At 40.5% G+C, this 20999-nt stretch overlaps 1 protein-coding gene and 1 long non-coding RNA gene across 2 annotated transcripts in view; one reads left to right on the forward strand and one right to left on the reverse strand.

The window, feature by feature from the left end:
- The window catches only part of LOC120728525 (ankyrin repeat and fibronectin type-III domain-containing protein 1), a 158749-nt gene extending 139574 nt beyond the window's left edge, over positions 1–19175 (reverse strand). The window contains exons 1-2 of the mRNA XM_040023505.1: positions 19062–19175; positions 13681–13773 (exon numbers count right to left, since the gene is read on the reverse strand). Of these exons, the coding sequence (XP_039879439.1) occupies positions 13681–13697 (17 nt within the window). The 5' untranslated portion in view covers positions 13698–13773; positions 19062–19175. The remainder of the gene's footprint in view (positions 1–13680; positions 13774–19061) is intronic.
- On the forward strand, positions 18851–20999 carry LOC120728526. Its single transcript, XR_005694738.1, has 3 exons — positions 18851–19038; positions 19557–19645; positions 19727–20999. It is a non-coding gene; the product is annotated as an uncharacterized LOC120728526 (long non-coding RNA).

Raw genomic sequence — 20999 nt, forward strand, 5'->3', positions numbered from 1 at the left:
AACCGGGGGAACCAATTAGGGAACTGATTAGGATCAGCCTGATATTATTTGTATCCCACTGTAACTTTACTGTATAAAGAGCTAACATCTCCAAAATGTCAGCAGTAGTTGGTCATTACAAGAAGTGTTTGTGAACTAAAAACCTCTCCATTATGCTAGCAGTGTCCAAGCATTCTTTTTTTTTTCTTTTTTTTTTAAAATTAGGCTCTGTCTCTATGCTCATAAGGCTGAATTCCATTTAATTAAATATTTATCAATGTAATTTTGATATGGTTTTATGAATAGTGAATCGATTTGCAGACACATAAATGCCTACAGTATTTAGCAGAAAAATTAAAATTTCGGATGATGAATGTGGACGCTCGAGCTAAATAGCAATAGAGAGAAAAGAGAGAACAGGAAAGAGTTTGAGCCACAGAGACAGTGAAATAAAGAGCTCAAAGGATTGAGGGAAACGCCAGTGAAAGTGAGTGAATCTTGACAAAAAAGGGATACAGAAGCAATGGCGAGAACTCCAAGCCTCTAAGGAGAATTTACCACCACAGTGAGGAAGAGCTGAGCTCCAACTATTGACAGCTTTAGTCTGCGTTTGGCTCTGAAATGGCTTTGGCTGATGAATAAATCATGCAATGCTGTTTTTTAGGGCTATTTTCATTCAAACATAAAAACATGCTCACTTTAACTATATCCATTTGGGAACACAATACTTGGCTTGCAAAAGTTGCTTTCATTGAACTAAAATGGTTATGAGGTCATCTCAAACTTTTAATTACGATTAAAAATACATAGGTCTATTTAGCTGTTGGGGCAAAGTGTGAACTACCTTACTCCCTACAGGTTTTACTCTGTACATATTCTCAGAGAAATCTGATTTTCATAAAGAGTGAGTTTATGTGCATTTATGGAAGAAGTGTGCCTGCTTTCACAGACCAGCTATAAAGAACAGCCGTCGGCAACTGAAGTGAGTCCCTCCAGCGATGGGCATGCTCAGTACATACTCTAACTTGGCCCTTTGGTCACTCTTTTTTTTAAAGAAATAAATGTATTTGACATATATATATATATATGCACATATATGTATTGCTCATAAATCAAAAATGGTGTAGCAAATGAGGCATAAAATGCAACAATGTAATCAATAGTGACTTATGACACACTGAAATATTCATAGTGTGCTCGAGTTCAGACACCTTGATACATCATTCCTCCCCGCCAGCTCATTTGGCAAGAGAGAAACAGCCACAGAGAAAGTGAGAGACAGTTTAAGAAAGCTTCTTCCTGTAATTACTGCAGCAGCACTCTGCAGCTTCCCCTACTGGGATCAGTCAGACAGCACCATTCATAAGAAACACGCACAGAAGCCATTTGCAGTAAAAGGAACGCCGTCATTCTGGAGCACACCAGTTGAATCTTTGATAGTCTCTGGAATGATAAGCACTCTGCACAGAAAGACACACGCTTACACACACTACACGCCGAGGATGAACACTGCCACCATCTTTATGAGTCATCAGTAAAGGGCCCTGCAAAGCTGCCCCAGGACATCCAAAAGATATAAGCTCCTTTTTTCCATCGCCTCCCCTTTATTTCAGCGTCACAGTGCTTCGGTGATGCAGTGGTTTGCACCGTTCTCTCTCAGCGAAAACTCTCTGGGTCAAAAGCTTCTGGTCGTGGTCGGGGTTTTCTATTTTGCAGTTTGTTCCCATCGGTTACTCCAGGTTACTCCCACAGTCCAAACACTTGCATGTTAGGCTAACGGGTGATTCTAAATTAGCCGCAGGGTTGGATGTGAGTGTGATAGGTATCATCTTGTTATGGATTGGCAACTTGTCCAGCTTTAACAATGCTCCAAAGAGAGTGACTGGATGCTACAAAGTGTGCACAATGTGCATGATGGACAGCAAACAGATATAAAATTTGTTGGCACGGATGTTTAGAAAGTGCAGCTCCCAGCAGGGTGCTGATGCCAGTCCACATGAACATTTAAAGGAGGTTCATAAAAGAAATCACAGATTACGATGTGTTTAAGTTAGAACTCACTGGTAACAAATCAGTACCAGTATTTAGTACCATGCTTTGTGACACGCACACTTGCGTTTCTTTTTTTTGCCTATTTAAAAGGTATCTGTGTAATTTTGTGCACACTGAGAAGTAGGAAGGTTTAAAAGGATGAATGTCAACTAACTCACTACCTCAAAATTCTGAATCTTAAACTATGAACGAGAGCTAATTTATTATAATCTGTGTGAACTGAACTTGTTCAGGGGTGTCATTCAAAGACAATATGCCTGAGCATGTGTGTGTGTGTGTGTGTGTGTGTGTCTTACATTAACTACATAGCTCAAGGGTGTATGGAACAAGCTGCAGCTGCGTACCACATAATTCATCTACCTCTCTGCATCTATTTTGCAAAGGGGAAGATTGAGGGATACGAAATACTGTCTACAATACTCTGCTGTCTTGCTTTCACATTTACTTGTATGCATACATATGTGTGCTCGCCAGAAGGCCTTTCAAACAGCTTAATCGAACACTGGCCTGTTAACAGCTGCAAAATACAGAGACGGCACAAAATTGTTTCTGTCAAGAGTACTTATAAGCAGTCATATATTTTTGTTGTTTGCGTTCTGTTGAAGTCAAACATCTTATTCTTCAGCTCTGGACGCTGCCCACCAGCAAAAATACTATTTGATTTTCACTGGAAACTATTCAAATGAAGTCGGTCCCAAATTGTTCAAATGACTGGCAAAGACATGTGGCCTGCTAGCTCTAAGTAAGCAGGCAAAAAGAGTATGGAGCACTGCCACCAGCTTCTGGAAAAAGTAGCACATTACACTTTACGCATTACTGTTGGTAATGTGTAATGTTTTATTGGCAAAAACCAAAATAAAAAACTGTCTTTTTCTTTCAGAGAAATGACACATAAACACAACATTTATTATCTGTAGTTATTTATGTATTTGTTTGTTTGTCTGTCGGACTCTGCTCGGATAAGTTTTTTTTTTTTAAAGGTTTGCAGTGTTCCTAAAACATGTCATCAACAGGGAAGTTGCAGAATGCCCTCTAGTGGACAAACTATGTCAACATGGCTGAAGGGTGTTTTTTTCCCCGTCTCCTCTTTTTCATTTTCATTTATTGGCAACGATAAATGCCAATACCAACAGATTTGCGAAAACTCAATACTGGTCGATATCAGTTTTAACTCAGAGATCTAAGTCAGATTGATTCTGCAAAGAAATTAGATGATTATTCAGCCAAAGGCTCTGAATATTTTTAGGAATAATGGTCAGCAATTGCCTTTTTATGAGGCAATGTGAAAAAGTCCTCAAGTCCTTTGTGAGCAAAAGGTTTGACAAGTGTGAGCGAATGCGGTGTCTGAGATGGTCATATCCAGGGCATACTTTCTTAAATGCTCTACAAATGCATTCCCACACCAGGGCCAACACTACAGGGAAGCTGAACACATATAACACAGAACAATGAATTATCATTTTACACTCTCATGCCGACCTTTTGACTTCTTTTTCTGTGTTCCAGATCTGCCACGGGCGAAAAGCAGCTGCTTGTTAGAGGGGCTGTATATCTAGAGCCCCATTGCCAAGTGATCCTTGCCATTTGGCCACTGGGCTCTGTGTTGGGTTGATATTCGGTTTAGGCTTGTCTGGCATCATTTGAAATGCCTTACTTAAAAGTGACTTGGGGCAAACCTGGAAAGTTTAGTTCCTGTTACTTTGCATTTGTTTAAATCTGTCTCTGAGGCGATGGAAGCTGGGTTTACCATTTTATCATTAACCACTTTCTCTGTGGTTTTGTAGCAAAGACCTGCAGGTTCTGTCGCTTTAGTTTGATTATGTAGCTTAGGGCTTTTGTTTTTTATTAGGTTTTGCGTATGTTGTTTTGCTGCATGAGGAGACCCTGAAGTTTAGTCACTTCCTTCTTTTGTTCATTTTCACTCCTTAACATATTTGTCTTAATTATCACTTTGTAAATAAATGTTGACTCACTGCCAGTGTTCAGTATTTAGAATTTTGTAACTTACTAAGACCCATCTTTGCTTCTCACTGTGCCACCCCGAACATAATAACTGCTCTGTCTGAGGTGGACATATTTAGAATATCCCCCAATTCAGACCACATACAGATCCAAGACAGAAGATGCAGAAAAAGCAGAAAAAGCACATGATTTCCACTTTAAAACTTTTTATTTCGATGTCCTACGCAGACTCAACAACACTGGAAAGCAGGAACACCTACACGCACCACAGTGAAATGTCATATTCCTCTAATTTAACCATCATCAGAAAGACAAATGGAAATGCTCTGCCTGAAGGCTGAGGAACTAGACAGCCCTTCTGTCTCCTCTTCTTTGCCTCCATAATTTCCTCATTTTAGCCCATCTATCCATCTTTTTCTCTTTCACTATATGACAGCACCCAACCCCTGTCTGCATAATGCCAGGAGATACACTATAATCCAGGGAATTGCTAGCCCTAGGAGGGTGGTCTAAATAAAAGATGAATCCATGTAAGTATCGGTTGCTGACTCTGAATTTCTCTTCTCCTTGACCTGTAAAACTACTGATGAAACATCTCTTCCAGGTTGCAAGTCAAAACTGCTTCTTGATGTCAAAAACATGTAATTTCAAGGTGTTCGTAGAAATGACAAGGTAAAAAGAACTGTAGTAGAAGATTAAAACAATTCCAGCCCCACCTCTAGAAGTCTGCTGATCTCAGAAGTGGTTCCCCGTTTATTCTCTAGTGATTAGGAAGTAAATCAATACTTATCGGTAGAGCTTCACTGACATGATTTAGCCTGGATATAGCTTCATAACAGCAGGTTAGAAACATGACTGAAAGGACTTTACAAGTTCCTGTAAAGCTGTTTGTAAGCATCTAGGCTTCAGCTCTGATTACATAGCTGCAAAATTTCATTCAGTTCACACCTTTAAAAAAGTACCTGATAGCATGTAAGAGCTCTGCATCAGGACTATATTCTGGGTCAAAGTGCGTTTTAGTCATTGTTGTCTTGAATTTATGATTTTCAGTGTGCAAAATGCAACGATGCTGATGTATGATGATGTCATTTAATTTGACTGTGAAGAAAATGTGATAAATGGTTTGTTTTCCCATTATTGCTTTAAATCACTGTTAGTATTAGATTTATATTAAATTTATTCTGCCTTGCTGCAGTTTCATGTCAGCATCTCTTGCATATAGCAGATATAATCAGTACTTCTGACACACACACACACGCGTTGCCAGTGGTCGCATGTCTGCACTCTGAAAATAAATGTGCGTGTACGGAGCTGCTACACTGATTCATCGTCATCTCAAAGTGAGAGAAAACAGAAGGAGGGTATTTCTGTCTGTTAGTTTGAGTTTCAAACTGGAGCCTGATGTAGCATCAACATCTTGTTACAGAGATGGTTTATCACTATCTCTCCTCAGCTTTTTGTTTCGGCACGTGTTTGCTGGTGAAAGGGTGTCGAGATGGAGTGGTGAAGAGCGACGGAGAGATAGGTGAGTGTTTTACAACTAAAAAAGGTACAAAGCTATCATCATGGAAAACGGGAGGTCCACTGGGAATAAGATGGATGATCTCAGAGCACCAATTAAGAGGCAATAAAAGGGAACAACTCAAGAGTTCATACAAAATCCAAAGTGAGTTAAGATAAAAAAAATGTAAAAAAAAAATCCAAAAAGGGAGAGTAACAGACATCATGGCAAAGAATAAAGAAAACTGAGGCTGATATAACTACACAAATACAGACACAGGGGGCAACCGGAGGAGGAGGAAACATCTGAGAAACTAGATACAGCTCAACCAAATCAGATGAGGAGACAAGGGGAAAATATAACTAAAGGTAAGACGCAAAAGATGCAAGACTATCAAAGTAACAAAAAACACCCGAACACCCAATACAGACACAAAGACTTAACAAGTTATAAAAAGATACTAGTTAGTAGGGCTCGGCCATATCATACCGTTCACGGTGAACGGTATGATATGGCCGAGCCCTACGGCCATATGGCCGGTAATATGGCCGGTAATACTTCACTTCATGTGGGTTTAAATGGAAGGCTTTTTGTGCTCACCTAAAACCTTTAAGCTTGTCTTTTGCTAACTTGTGTAGAACTTCAATCTTAAGACATGTGTACTGCCACAGCAACACAAACACAGCAGCAATAGGCAGAAATTTCCCTTCTACTGTATGATACCCATCTACCCATTTTCTTAACCGCTTATCCAGTTCAGTGTCACAGAGGCAGCTGGAGTTTATCTCAGCTGACTGGGATAGGAAAGAAGCAGGCTACATCCTGGACATGTCCTATTGTAAGACATGACTTCTAACACTCTTCATGCAAAATTCAATACTCTTCTGAGTCAGAAACCCCTAGAGGACTCTATAGCTTTTTTCCTTCTTTCCCTCTCCCTCTTTCAGTCAAGTAACTCACATTCACACAGCAGCTAAGTATGTTCACTGCTGTCCTTTTTTAACGACACATAAACACTTCAGACATCCTCACATACACACACACAGTCTTTGTTTAGATGGAAGCTGACCACTGCTTCTGTTTTTGCTCATGTCTGATGTCCAGCTGACTCCCCTTCATGATTCATTATGCGGCAGTTCAGTGGGATATGCACTCCGCTGAGTGCGCTTCCTCGTTGCCTTCATTGTCTGAAGAATGATTAGGCTGCCACTGCTGTATCTATTTGTGTGTGCGAGTGCACATGTGGAGGTGGGGTGTTCGATGTGCAGCGAGTGCTCTTCCGTTGGTGTTCGCAATAACCCAAACCAAAAACACACTCAGAATTTCTGGGGACAAGCGAGCCATGTTTGGTGTCAAAACTCCACTTCAAGGTACAATAACAGAAAAGGACAACCGGGAATCAAAGGGGGGCGCTGATGCATTACTCTTTAAGCGTGTGCACATGGGAGTGTTTGCAGCAGGGGTTGACAGGGTACTGAGATCGTGTCTGTCTTAAGAACACAGGCATGAGACCTCCCGGGTATGTTGTTCGCACGTCCTTGGAGAATCAGGCCCAGCGGCTTACACGTGGACAGATAGGGCGCACAAACACAGTCGCTCCCTGCGAGGCAGCAGTAATCCATCTTCTCAGCCCGAATGCATGCAGCACACTTCCACTCAGCATGATGCATAGAGATGAGCACAACGTAAACAGGCACCTCAAGTTGTTTAGTTGTGACAAAGATCAAAGAAAGAAACACGGCAGCTAAGGCAAAAAACAAGCATGCTGATCTGACGTCAACGCCATTAGGCCTAATAAATCCTGAACTCATCAAGACAGCTAAAATATTCCCTCAGACAGCAGCCACTTTGCCAGTGACGCGTCTCAGCTTTCACTTCACAGTAAGGCTGTGTATTTTGCACCAAGTAAGAGGGGGTGTGTGGTAGGGTAACGCTTTATTTTTTGTAGAGCGCAACTAAGTGAGTACCGAGAGCTGGAACAACCCATAAATCATCATCATCAAAAACAATTCACATAAATAAAGCAGTGTAAAGGCCATAAGTACCAGCACCAGTTTGTCTGTGCAGCCAGCACTGCTTCTGTGTGACAGAGTAGTCCTGAATGGCCCAGTTAGAGCCAGTTATATTTCCCCAGTGACAAAAAGTATTCGCTCAGCTCATCACAGTAGAGTTTAGGAAATAAATATCTTGAATCTTCTACTAAGCTTCATAGTTATCTGTTCATTCGCAAAAAACGAATAAAACCCACTGTAACATAAAAGCATAAAGAGCTACTAAACGTTAGTGTTATTCATGCAGAAATACACATTTTACAAGACGTCCAGTAGCCTCCTGTCTCCTTTGTGAGCAGTTATGTATTAATTTTACATTCGTCATCTGCCTGCCTCAGTTCTGAAGAGCCTGACTCCCAGGCGTCCACTTTCTGACATCGGCCTAGGGTGTTTGTTTTCCTTAAAGCACTTTTATAGGGGATGAGAACCCCTTAATAGACAGCAGGCTTCAATTTCTTTACACTGACTTCTTTATCAGATTGCTGCCAGCTTACTCTCAGTGGAGGTAATTCAATTCCGTTAAAAAAGTAGCCTGTACATTTACTCTGGTCAGCTGTTCCAGACAAATGATTCTGCTGTGTGCAAAGACAAATGACCCATTAAAGCATCTAAAACACTGCTGCACCTTCTGCGATCATTTTTTCCCTTTTTTTTTTTCTTTTGCCCAAGACATAAGTCACATTTAAACCCTGGATTAAGCTCTTCAAATGATTTCATGTCATTTTTCTAGATAATAAATGTACTTACTCAAGATAAACAGTCCAGTGAAGAATGACCCTAACTGCTATAATCAGTCACATAACGTCCCCGTCAACGTGATGATGATGACAAATAGTAAGATTAGACACATTGGCAAATGAAGTAAATAGTATTGATCCTCTTGTCATAATGCATTATTCTGCTGGAAAGCCTTGGGTACATGCATTTATATGGTTGTCATTTTTACATGTACCAGCAACAAGAGTACTGCAGTCCAAACTTGGCACTTATTTAAAGCAAAGACCTCTACAGTTGGTCACTGTGCCCTGCCACACCGCAAAATGTAATCATGACGAGCACAAGGAACACGACAAACAGGCCAGGGCACTGACTCAGTTTCAACGCTCCTCTACAAGCCAATCAGATGGAGCATTTTAACAAATCCAATCTGCAGACCCTGCTGCCAGCATCAAGATGGTCCAAGACCACGATGCTCTCCTAGGTTAATACCCAGATGGGTCAAAGCTATTTTGGCAGGACAAAATATACACAATGTAAAATAAAATCACTGTACATTTATCTAGACAATTTTGTCTGGCCTCAATGTTTCCTTAAACAGATTATTCTTGTTTTTTATGTATTTAAAAGAACCATGCCAAATCTATGTATTTGACCTACTGCTGACTAGTCTTCTTTTCCTTATTTCTTAAGTAGTGTTGCATACATGGAAGTATATAAGCAAAACGTTTGGACAATTCAAACGAGCTTGAAAGTCAATATTTGGTATGACCACTTATATGCTGCAACACAGACTGAATTCACTTGGGCAAACTTTCTTGTAATTTCTTTAAGTAGTCTTCAGGAATGGTTCTCCCACCTTCTTGAAGGACATTCAAAGCTCTTCTGTGGATGTTGGCTGCCTTTTTTTCTGTTCTCTGTCAAGATGATCCTTCACTTCCTCAAATATGTTGAGGTCATGTTGAGGTTGTGCAAACCATGATTGATAGTGTTCCACGACATATCCAGATATGTTTTTACTGCAATGGCAGTCTGTTTGAGATCACTGACATGCTAAAAATGGTGCTGCTAATCAGACAATCTGATGGTACTTTTCCGCTTTCATAACTCCATAAATTTTGACAAGATTCCCAACACCACGGCCTAAAATCTAGTCCCAAACCATGACAGAGCCTCCACCTTCTGTTTTACAGAAGGCTGTAGACACTTAATGTTGGACACCACTTCTGACCTCGTACATTTTGACGACAAGGTCACTTCAATAGACCTTTTGCCACTGATTTTCAGTCCAGTTTTGTGTAATTTGGCATACCCCAACCTTTTCTCCATGTTTCCCATTCTTAAACATGGCTTCTTCTTCAATACTGATGAGGCTTTAGTGAACAGTAGATGGATCAACTGTAATGCCAGATACACCTCTCAATACTTTTTTGATGGATTTTCTATTTCTGAAGAACTTGAATTTCAGATACTGTTCATCTACTGTAGGTTGTTTTTAGGCCTTCCACGTCTTCTTTTATCCTCCACTTGCCTGTTTTCCTCACATTTTTTTAAGAACACAGTGTAAACAATGCTGCCTGTCAAACAGGGCTGCCACGATTATTCGACTAGTCACGATTACGTCGACTATCAAAATCGTCAACGACTAATTTAATAGTAGACGCGTCGTTTGAAGCTTTGTAAGATCCCAAAAGACGGAAGGAATAAGTAGTAGGGTTTAAGAGTGTAATAACGGACTGAAACAGATGATGGCAGCACTGCATGTACAAGGATGCCAGCTGCCGTTAAGCCCCGAAGAAGAAGAAGTAGTGTCCGGTATCGTAGCTGTGTCCAAATTCAGGAACAGCATCCTCCTGTGCCCGTATTTGTAGGCCGATTACGTTACAGCGACACGATGAAGACTGTCCAAATTTGAAGACTCCGACAAATGCGGCCGACAAATGCGCCCTTCATTTCCCCAGATTTGAAGGATGGGTCGGGTGTATACTTTGTGGCCCAACCTATCACAGAATTCATAGCGCGGCCCTACTCAGTTTCCAACAATGGCGGCAGCTAGTTAGTTTTAATATTACTCTTATTATTCTTTCTGGGTCACAAAATAAACGTTTAACATATTTTCAGGCGAGAATGTAGCTGTGTAAACTTCAAATATCTGCTTGGTTTATCAAGACACCACGTTTTCAAAAGCACCTTCGGAGACGTCTGTTACCCACCAGCTCGTTAGCTAGCGGCGGTTCAAGGCTCACTAGAGCCGGTGAGAACACCGGACTCCCGGCAAATCGTTTTCAAACCCACCGCCGTCTTTCACTACTCAGGTTAAACATGATATATAAGTCACTTAGATAACTTAAAAATGTTATTGTTTGGCTTATTTCAGTATATTCTTTGTTCCTTAGTAAATCAGTTTGGCTGAGATTAAAGTTATAGTTTTTACACAGCTGAATAAACGTCAAGCAGACAACTGATTATCAGAAGTGTGAGATGCTCGAGAATATACTCCGGTGTCCTGTTATATCTCAGATAGCAAAGAGCAGACAGCTGAGTTTATTAAACTCCACCGAAACAATCTGCAAATTTCATTAAAATGTAATAAACTATGATCTTGTCTTTATTTTTAGTCAGCACGTACCTTAAGCACTTAAAGCTGTAAGCTAATGATAGTCATATAAGAGCAGGTGCATGCTGGTGCAATAAGCTGTACGTTTTACGTCCAATGGATGATGATCTGATTAGTCGACTAATCGCAAAAATAATCGGTGACTAGTCGACTATCAAAATAATCATTTGTGGCATCCCTACAGTCAAACTGCATTATCTTTGGCCTTTTCTTTTAGTCATTGAAAGAAGAAAGAAAGTGTTGCATTGTTATGCCTCAATGATTCACAAGCCATTTTTAAGTCCTCTGGAAATGGTCAGGTACAAGGTCGGGACCTTCACAAAAGCTGGAACTATGATAAGAAAGTCTGGCTCCTTGGAAGCAAAATATAAAGAAATGAAGGATGCCTCAAGACTTTAGCACAGTACTAATACTACTGTGACAAAACAATTTTAAGACAGTTTAGGAGCGCCAACACCTGCAATTAGGTGTGAACCAGCGACAGGCTATGTCATGGGATATTAAACAGTGCAATCTAATATTAAACCACACTTATTCAAGAAACATCTAAGTGATCTCAGATATCAATGTTCCAGGCATTTTGTTATAGCAAATATACAAATGAAAAAGTAAGCCTCTTAGGAATTCAAAACTACATGAAGACAGAGGAAATGTTATGAGGCATTAAAATGGAAATGCCATTATCGCCCACTCTCCCAAACTCCAGTATTTGAAATATAGAATACTGATGAGTTAATCAATAAACTGGCAACATCAATCAACTAACAAACATATTTTCTTAAAAGGCTTATTGTATAATTAGATTAAAAATGGGACTTGCCAAATGAATTCACACAAAGAAACGCTAATAGGATTAATTCCTCATGGTAAATGGTTGCATCGCCCTCTGTTGGTTGAGTACCTAAATCTAAATAACCACAAATATAACAAGTTTTCATTATTATGCTTGGCCTTATCTTATCAAGACTGAGTCAACAAAACATTAATTGGAATGCGCCGAGTGTCAAACAATTACTGACTCCGCTTTATCTGGAAAACACAAACTCTATTACACCGGTGATGATTATAATAAATAATGTCGTGTGTTTCTCTGTACTCAGGCACAACGATAGAGTGGAAGGACAGAAATATGGTGTCTTTGGGTGCATTCACGCAAGACCAAACACACACACACACACACACACACACACTATCGGGAACAACAGAGAAAGTATTTGCTGTCAGAACCATGTGTACAAGCTTGAGTGTATGTGTGTGAACATGCATGGGGGTGCGTTTATAGCCCCCTTGCCTGTTGCCATGACTCACCAATGAGTCACAAGCCAGGGAGTGCGAAGTTGCGCAAATCAGGAGCCCTTCTTTGTCACTTCATAGTTTGGCATGGTGCAGCAGCAGGTCGGTGACGTAATCTAATCATTAAGAGAAAGCTAGTCATCCTGGCATGGGAGTCAGAGGTGTCAGAAAGGGAGGAGGGCTGATTCAACAATCACTGACTCAATATGAGACACGAGTAGGGCTGACACTTGGTTACTGTAAATGAATGGTCTCACTTGACAGGTTGGAGTGTAGGGAGCTGAAGGGAAAGCAAGCAGGCACGCATCCCTTTCTAGGCCCAGTCACAGGTATGAATTATACATTCTGCGTCCATGCCGCTGAAAGATATGTATAATGAAATCCCACCATGGATCGTGTGATTCACACACACGCACGCGCACACACACACACACACACACAGCGCTTACTGTATGTGCACACAGCCCAGAAACACAATGCCAATCCTGTTTCAGCTATCTGCAGAATGAGCTGAGGAGTGAAGATAGAACTCCCATGGCTCTTATCACACTCTGCCCAGCTACAGCAGCGTCGACAAGACGAGAACCGCACATGTTTGCAGAGGAAACTACTGTGCGTTGAATGAAGGAAAGCAGGTTTTCAGAGGATAACAGCACATTATAAAAGCTGAATCTGAGCTAGATGGCATGACGCTGAGCTAAGAGTTTTTGCATTCGCAAAGTGGACAAAAGGCATTTAGGGTCAGATAAATCACCTGCCCATCCCCCAACAACATTCAGATGGTGTGGTTACTGCTCTTCTGCGCCATCCTTTCCAGGCTTTTTTAAACTTTCTGCTGACTCGCTGTTCAAAGAAGAAACGTAGCCACAGAGTTTACGAATAATTGCGTGCCTTCATTGAATTCGAGATGCGACTGCTCCCAAGCGTATTCATGTTATATGTGGGTTGCTTTGTATTGCCTGCCCTCTTTGGTTCAGAGAGCCTTGCAAGATTGTTTATCCAACCCTCACTTTCGCAGAACTGCCTCCATCAAATCAAAAGAGCCAACCTTTCGCATGCTGGACGATGATGAGTTCTGTTTAGCTAAGAATAGAAAATAACAAGATTTCTAAATGCACAGACATGCACCTCAACAACCTGCCTCACCAAAATATCCAAAACATGCAGAAAGACAAAAGATGTGTTTAGATGTCACCACTGTTTAATCACTTATAAATATCCTTAAATCAAAGTCTTTGAAACATTTGGCCCCTGAAGTTTCTTTTTAAGGCATCTTATTTACAGTTCCCAAAATGCTTGGTGAGCTGATGTAATCTCTTAGTAGATGCAGTATAGCTATACACCGCCAAACACAATGCCATGCATGCAGCTGAAGCTTGGGCAACAACAGTTCCAGGAAGCACCAAAATAGAGACAGGACGTTCATTTAGTAAACACAATAAAACATGTCAGCAATCTGTGTAAAACAAGCTGTCAAATAAGATAAAGAAAGACATGATCTGTCTTACTCTATGAGTTGCTCCATTCCAGCACCCTGAGGCTCCAGTGGCTCCCCAGGTGGGGATTTGTAGTCCTCCTTTTTACACCCACTTGTTTATTTCCTGGAAGCAGAGAAACAAGTGTGTTATTCCGAAAGTGCATTAGAAGAAAAGGCCTGTATTTATCGACAGTTATTTTTACAGTAGGGTGAAATTCCTTTGTTTTCCCAGTTAGGAAGCTGAGGTCAGCAGCACACTGTAAACAATGTAAAACAGAGGGAAATGCTGAACAAGCACATGTGGGCCTATCTTTAAGTCATACATCAAAATCATCATTCATTTTAAAGCTGAAGGTGATTTTTCCTTCAAGCTATCGGTCTTGTAGTTTGCATGTCCTCTGTATCTGTCAACCTCTCCGTGTTTTTTTAAGGGCCTCTCAAGCCCAGTGAGATCTTGAGGTGTTGAGTTTCAACGTTATCGTCAAGCTGTGTGATTTATGATGGAAACAGAGCATAGGGCTGGTTTCTGTGTCCTTTGTGAATTTCTCTGAATGTTACACTACTACTACCAAGTATCGCAGCCTTCTACTTACACATCTAGAATGAATCTGAATAGGTGTTTAAAGCCCATAAACACGATCAGGACTATCAGGTCTTTTCTTACATCCATTTACAACTGGTTAATTACATGATTTGTACATTTAGTGTAGCAATGGAACTGACTTCCAAAAAGTTAATTCTGTTCCCGTTTTCAATGGGAGAAACGTTTCGTCGCTCATCCAACTGACTTCTTCAGTCTCCACTGAGCGCAGGTTTCCCCAACCTTACAGTACATTTGCACAATGACTAAAACTAGCACCACTGATAAACAATGGGCCGCACAGTCAGATTCTTGATCATTAATATGCAATTTGTCATGACCATTGATCAACAACCACCGATCAAAGACCATTGATCAATGGCCGTAAGTAGCATTCACAGAGAGTTGGGGAATGGCAGCAATCACAGCATTGTAAGATGGTGACAGATGTACCCTTAGTCCCCCTCCTCGATTCAGAGATGGTCTTTCCCTTTTCACGTAAATGGCCTCATTGACTCCTCACTCAAACCAGAGTTCCTCCCTGTCCAGGATGTGTACATCCTCATCATTGAAAGAGTGGCCACTCGCCTATAAGTATGAATAGACTGCAGAGTCCTGGCATGATGAGTTAGCTCTTCTGTGTTGTGCCATCCACTTAGCCAGGGGTTAAGGAGGAAACACTTACAGACATTTTTTCTGGCAAGTCCAAAGACCCATGTAACTATGATATATAACAAATCAAGTCATTTTATGCTTGGAGTACATTTAAAGATGTCTATCTGTCTTTATTAGTGAAAAACACTGTTGTAAAGCAAAAATATCCTGTAAATACTATCATTACTGTAGATAACTATGTAATTTTACTTTATATTACATGTAGTTAAACCTATGGGTTCATTTATAGAAGGAAAACAATAAAGTTGTTATTAGTTAACCTTTAGTTAAAGTTAGTAGTGTTTAAATGGCAACAACTAAAAAACAATAAAGCAAGCATAACACTGGATGACATGATAAATAGAGATGCCCTGGTTGACCAGCCAGGGACCAGAATCGACTGATTGCCAGTGTTACCGGCCTTGACCGGTGACTGAAAGATCAGCTAGCAAGCCTGTGCACGACAAGCACAGGAACACAGGCAGACAGTCCTCAGTGTGAGTCCTCACTCAACACAGATTCTCAAATGTTTTTTGAATGTTTAGAACAGCAACCCAAATCAAACATTTACATTACCTTCACACAGCAGAAAACAAACAGCAAACAGCAGAACAGAAACTAACAAAGGCAGAGTAGCTAAAGCTAAAGCTATCAAGAGCTCAGAGCCAGCCACAAGCTAGCAGCCTCAGTATAAGCAAAGAGTCAAAGGAGTTGCAAGGAAAATTCTGGAGATTCGTGAAACAAAGAAAAGGGTCCATGTCCTGTTATCTGGTGAAGCTATAAACATACAGGAAAATATGTCAGGTAAAACTTGTAAACTAGTACATAATGACAAAACAAGCAAATCTGTTCTCAGTTTCAGAACTGCGAAACCCAGACCATAGGTCTAAGGTACTCCTTGAGATTAAGCCCAATCTGAATATGCTTGAAAGAGACTAGTTTTTAGTCAACTTTTGAAAGTCTTTAGTGGAAAAAGATCCCCATAGCCCTTTTAGGCACATTTAAAGAAGCAAAAATGTTTTTATAATTAATCCTATACTATTGCCAATATTACTATACTAGGGCAGACACGCTCATGTTTGCCAGTTAAGAGTCAAGCTGTAGTATTTGAGCCAACTCAATCATGATAATTTGGGACTTCCAGGACATAAAGGATTTTAGTACAGCAGTGGATCTATTAGAAGTATAGGTGACCTTTCCAAAGGTTATTAAAAGAAAATAAGTGTTTAAGATTAGCTAAAAGCATTACAAGAAAAAAAATGAATCAAATCACAAAGGCTGAGATTTACAATATGGTACCAAGGAAGGTTTTTTCTAAATAAGTAACTGTTACTCAACAATTAAATTACTAAAACAGTTGCTCTTTGATTTCCTGTGATGGCGTAATTGACTAATCAAGTTACTGCTGCAGGTCTACAGTGACAGTTATTCTTTTCTTTTTCTTCACACATACACAGCTCAACTTGAATCAGTACAATGCGCATGAATCTAATCAATAGCTTTCATTTAAATGTCAGGCAATTATGCAGAGCTGCAGCACCTGGATAAACTGCGTATGGGTGCTAACACCTCTTTTGCCCCGAGCCTGCATGTTAATTAAGCTGAACATCTGGCGAGAGGGAAAACACACTGTCGGATTGAACCGACGGGATGCTGCCTTGATCCAAAGTGCTGAATGTTTTGGAAGGTGAACTTCAGTTAAATTTTTGATGCGCTTATTTCCCTGTGCCAAGATCTACTGCAGTCCAAAAAAAAAAAAAAAAAAAAAATACAGGGATTAGGAGCCAATCTTTTGCTGATGGTAGGAAATCTCTGGCTAAGAAAAGACAGCGGATGCTGAAATGTGCTGTAAGGTCAAGTTCCTACTTTTAACTGAATACATCATACTGATATCACAGAGGAGGGCATTGGGATTACATGACATGCAATGAAGTTATTAGTTAGTTTTTATTTTTACGTTTGATGTGGCAAACCGTACTAAACTGAGACTAATGTGCCCTGGAATGGACTGATTGTGATAAAGAAACAAAAATAAATGGAGACTTCCACCGAGCATAAATGCCCTTATGCTCTTTGTTTGGGGAACCAGTCGATTGAGTTTTTGTGTCCCAGCATGGCAGAGTTTGGTCAACAGACAGACAACCAGACAAAGCAATTTATACCAGCTGTTCACAGATAAAAAGAACAACAATACATCAAACAGCAAGAACAAAAGACGACTCCACAACAGAGCAAAGTGTTGACTCACTGGTATCTCGGCTTTATTATCGCTTTCTAGTTCTGCCAGCACTAGCTAGATTTTGATAATCCTACTGTATGATGATAAAAGATTAAAGCAACATTTAAAAACGGCATGTTTTATTTCTCTTTTCACATATTTGTAAGGTATACACCTTTCCTTTCCTTCCACCTAGTCATGCATACTTGATCCATGCTGTACGGTAAGCAGGAGCAGTAGCCAGCCGCTGCCTGCCTGTCCCATCAAACATGCATAAGAAACAGATGTATCTTTGATGTAGGTTTGTTCATGTTGCCCCCGTGTGCATGAGTGTGTGAATGAGTGTGTGTGCTTGTATGTTTAGTGTCTCTTTTTTTTCTTCTTTTTTTTAAATGTGCTTCCAGGCCCTACGGGCACAAGCTAGGCTGAGGAGATGCGGCTGCATGCCCCGACACACAAGCAGAGACGGAAGGTTGCCACAGATCCAAGGGAGGATAAATGATCGATGCAGCCATGCATTATCTTTGAAAGCATGATTCCTATTGAGGAAAGGAAGTATGCAACTGTAATAGCTCCTGTTATTAAAACTACAGCATTATGCATTCATTCCAGGTTTTGTTCAGCCTGCTTCAGATTAGCACAAGTGGTGCTCTACTGTACTATATTTTAAAGGCTTAACCATGAATATGTTTGCCTTTTGCACTGACAGTCAAGGAAGCTTTGAGAACAGGCACCAATAAATTCATACCTTCATATATCCATAAAGAGAGAACTATTGTGGAATATAATTATTATTTTAAAGGTATATTTAGGGATCCTAGTACTCACAGCTTGGACTGTATTCAGAGGTTACTAATGTTAGAGTATTTCGCTGGCACTGCACTTAATGACAAGCATGGCACCGGTTCACGAGACACTCATCTTTAAGCACCTGGAATAGTGAAAACTTCCCTTGCACAAGACTGTAAACAAGCATAACCATGAGTCATCTGAGCGAAAAGCTTTCTTATCCTGCGTGTTGCCAGCTTCATTCCAGCCAGTAGGTCCCAATTTGCTCCGTCTGGTGTGTCTGCTGTATGACTGAACTGTAGTTACCCTCCACCCACCTTCAAAAACCCCCGCCCGTAAGTTGATGACCACCTAATGTTACCCAGTCCTCAGATTCCTACCATCTACACACAAATGCAAACATACCATAGTGTAACACATGTATTTATTTTGTCATTCACACAGCTACTACTCCCATTCTCTCTCTCTCTCTCTCTCTCGCACACACACACGCACACACACACACACACACATCTTTTTCCTTTTCCCCTAAAACAATTGTGTGCTGCTCACTCTCTATTGTAGAAGCCAGTCATTTCCACATGTGTGCTGACCATAAAGCAGCAAAGGGCCGACTAAAAGCATCCTTTTCCTGACTGGCAGGGTCACAATCTGCCTCATATAAACACAGGACACACCTTAGCCCAACAGATTCCACATATCCTTCTGACCTCATTACCTCCCCCGAAGTGCTCCTCTTTCCACTGACACAGGATACTAATAAATAAATGTTGACAAAGCCGCTTTTTTTTTTTTTTGGTTTTGTTTGTTTGTTTGTTTTTTATATCTTTCTCGTTGACGGGTAAAAGACAAAAAAAGAACACTCTTTGGGGTTTTTTAATTAAAAAAAAGTTTAAAAGCAAAGCTAAGCCGGGGTCCTTTTGTGTCTCTCAACGTGCCTCGCGCAGGGTTTCCCTAGCATTGTCATGACAACTGTGTGTACGCACCGACACTGGCCTTTGAAAACAATACACCCACAAAAAGTTGACTGAAGTGGGCCAGCTAAGATTTTTTAAATGAAAAAAATCGTCCAGAAAACAGAGTGAAGCAGAGATATTAAGCGGAAAGGAAATGAATAGCGAACAAGTGCACAAGTGGGGACAAAAAGTGTAAGATGCAGTCATTCCCATACCTTCTTGTCGAAGAAGTATTTGTTTCCTTTTCAACTATTCCCGGGTGCCGTTCTTGTTAGCTAGAGTCAAGCGACTACTTAGCTTTTGTCACTGTGTTCTAAATAATTAGTTTGTGACACCGGTAATGTGTAGCGAGCCGTAGCAGCACGAGAAACAACTCCACCAAGCTGTAACTTTTCTCCGCCCCGGACTGCCTGCTTCTGTCTATCGGGGGGGATGCTTCGCTCCGCCTAGCTCAACCCTGAAGATAAATCACTGTGATCCACCGGATTTCAACTTTGTGTCTCCTAGCTGGTGGCAACATGTCTCTACCCCCCGTAAAATTACACAGTATGCTATTTATAATTAGCAAGTTTCTTTAATCCCATTATATTTACCGCTTTTTTAGTGCAAAATCGAAGCCACTATTTGTGCCCCGTCTCCAGGCCAGAGTCAATTGTGATGATTGATTTCGGACAGGACAATTATATTAATAAGAGTTTAATGGGTTTTAGACTTTGCCCCGCTTCTTCATTAGCGAATCGGCTTAATCCTTTGAACTTTCCTTGTTCAAACAACCCGAGTGACACAGACATTAAAAGAGGTAATCCAGACTCACTCAACTGAATGCTTCGCATGCTACCCTTTACTCCAAAGACATTTACATCTCTCCCCTGTTTTAAAGGGACAGCAGACTAAGATGGAGTGGAAGGGCCACAGCAACACTGGCACAGTGTGGTGATAAGAGGACGCTGAAGAGAATGCAGAAAACTGAAGCTTGTCAGATTGAAAAAAGCACATTAACTTGAGAGTTGGCTGGATTTGTAAAAAATAAAATAGCTGGCAATGGACAGATGCAAGATATACACGGTTACACCCAGTATCAACAACAAAGAGGATGCATGTTGTATCATAAGACACAGTGATAAAGTTATTTCACTAACTCATCAACACAAGACATTTTGTAAAGGGTAAACCCAGCCATGCTAGGGTTTAGCATACTGAATCAAAACTAGCTGTGTTTTGTTTGTTTTTAATTTAAATGCCCACAATTGTACGGAAGTAACAATCATGTTGTATATTATGTGTAATATATTTACACAAATGTTTGAAGTGCACTCACCAGCTTTTGTGTGTATTATCATGATGTTATTGAAAAGGATACGATTATGTTTAATTAAGTGTCCTCACACAGACACACATGCACACACACCTGCTCTTGTCTCCTTCCTGTCTCTCATCTCCTTCTCTGCTCCCCCAAAGACTGAGCGAACTAGTGAGCCCTTCCTTTCACCGAATCAAAAAAATAATGCCGTACATAACAGTTTGACCGGCATGAACTAGTAGTTCTTTTTTTAAAGTGATTCTCAAAGACCTTTTAGCCAAGAACTTGGTATATCTTGGTATAGTCAATTGAAGAAACTGGACAAGTGGAGGATAAAAGAAGAGGTCTCTGACTTAAAAACAAAAACAAACAAAAAAACAAAACAGCAGCAGCAAAAACCTGACACAGGACCTGAGACACCCATCTGACCCTTTAGCTGACCCATCTCCTGTTCACTGAAACACACACACACCTCTTCTTGTCTTATTCTTCTCCCACAAACACATTTTCTCCTCTGCTTTCTACCCTTTCTGTGTGGAGTTTTCCTGTACTTGTGTGGGTTTTCTCCACATACTCCAGGTTCCTGCCATGGTTACTGGGCGATTCTAAATTGGCTGCAGGTGTGATTGTGAGTGTGCATCAATAAAGACTAGGGTCAAAATTATAAGAAAGAAAGTCATCAGAGTCCCTCCTGAGACCAGCCTTATGGAGGTAAAGTTGTAGATCAGCAATAATAGGAGTCTGATGACAAGATATGGTATGCAAAGTTGTCAAATATCACAAAGTACATAATTACACTGTAGGTAGCTACTTACAAATTTATATTTTTGTCTTTAATTTTAAAAGAACATTA

The sequence above is a fragment of the Simochromis diagramma genome, unplaced genomic scaffold, assembly GCF_900408965.1.
Source record: "Simochromis diagramma unplaced genomic scaffold, fSimDia1.1 OVJJ01000208.1, whole genome shotgun sequence".
NCBI lineage: Eukaryota > Metazoa > Chordata > Actinopteri > Cichliformes > Cichlidae > Simochromis > Simochromis diagramma.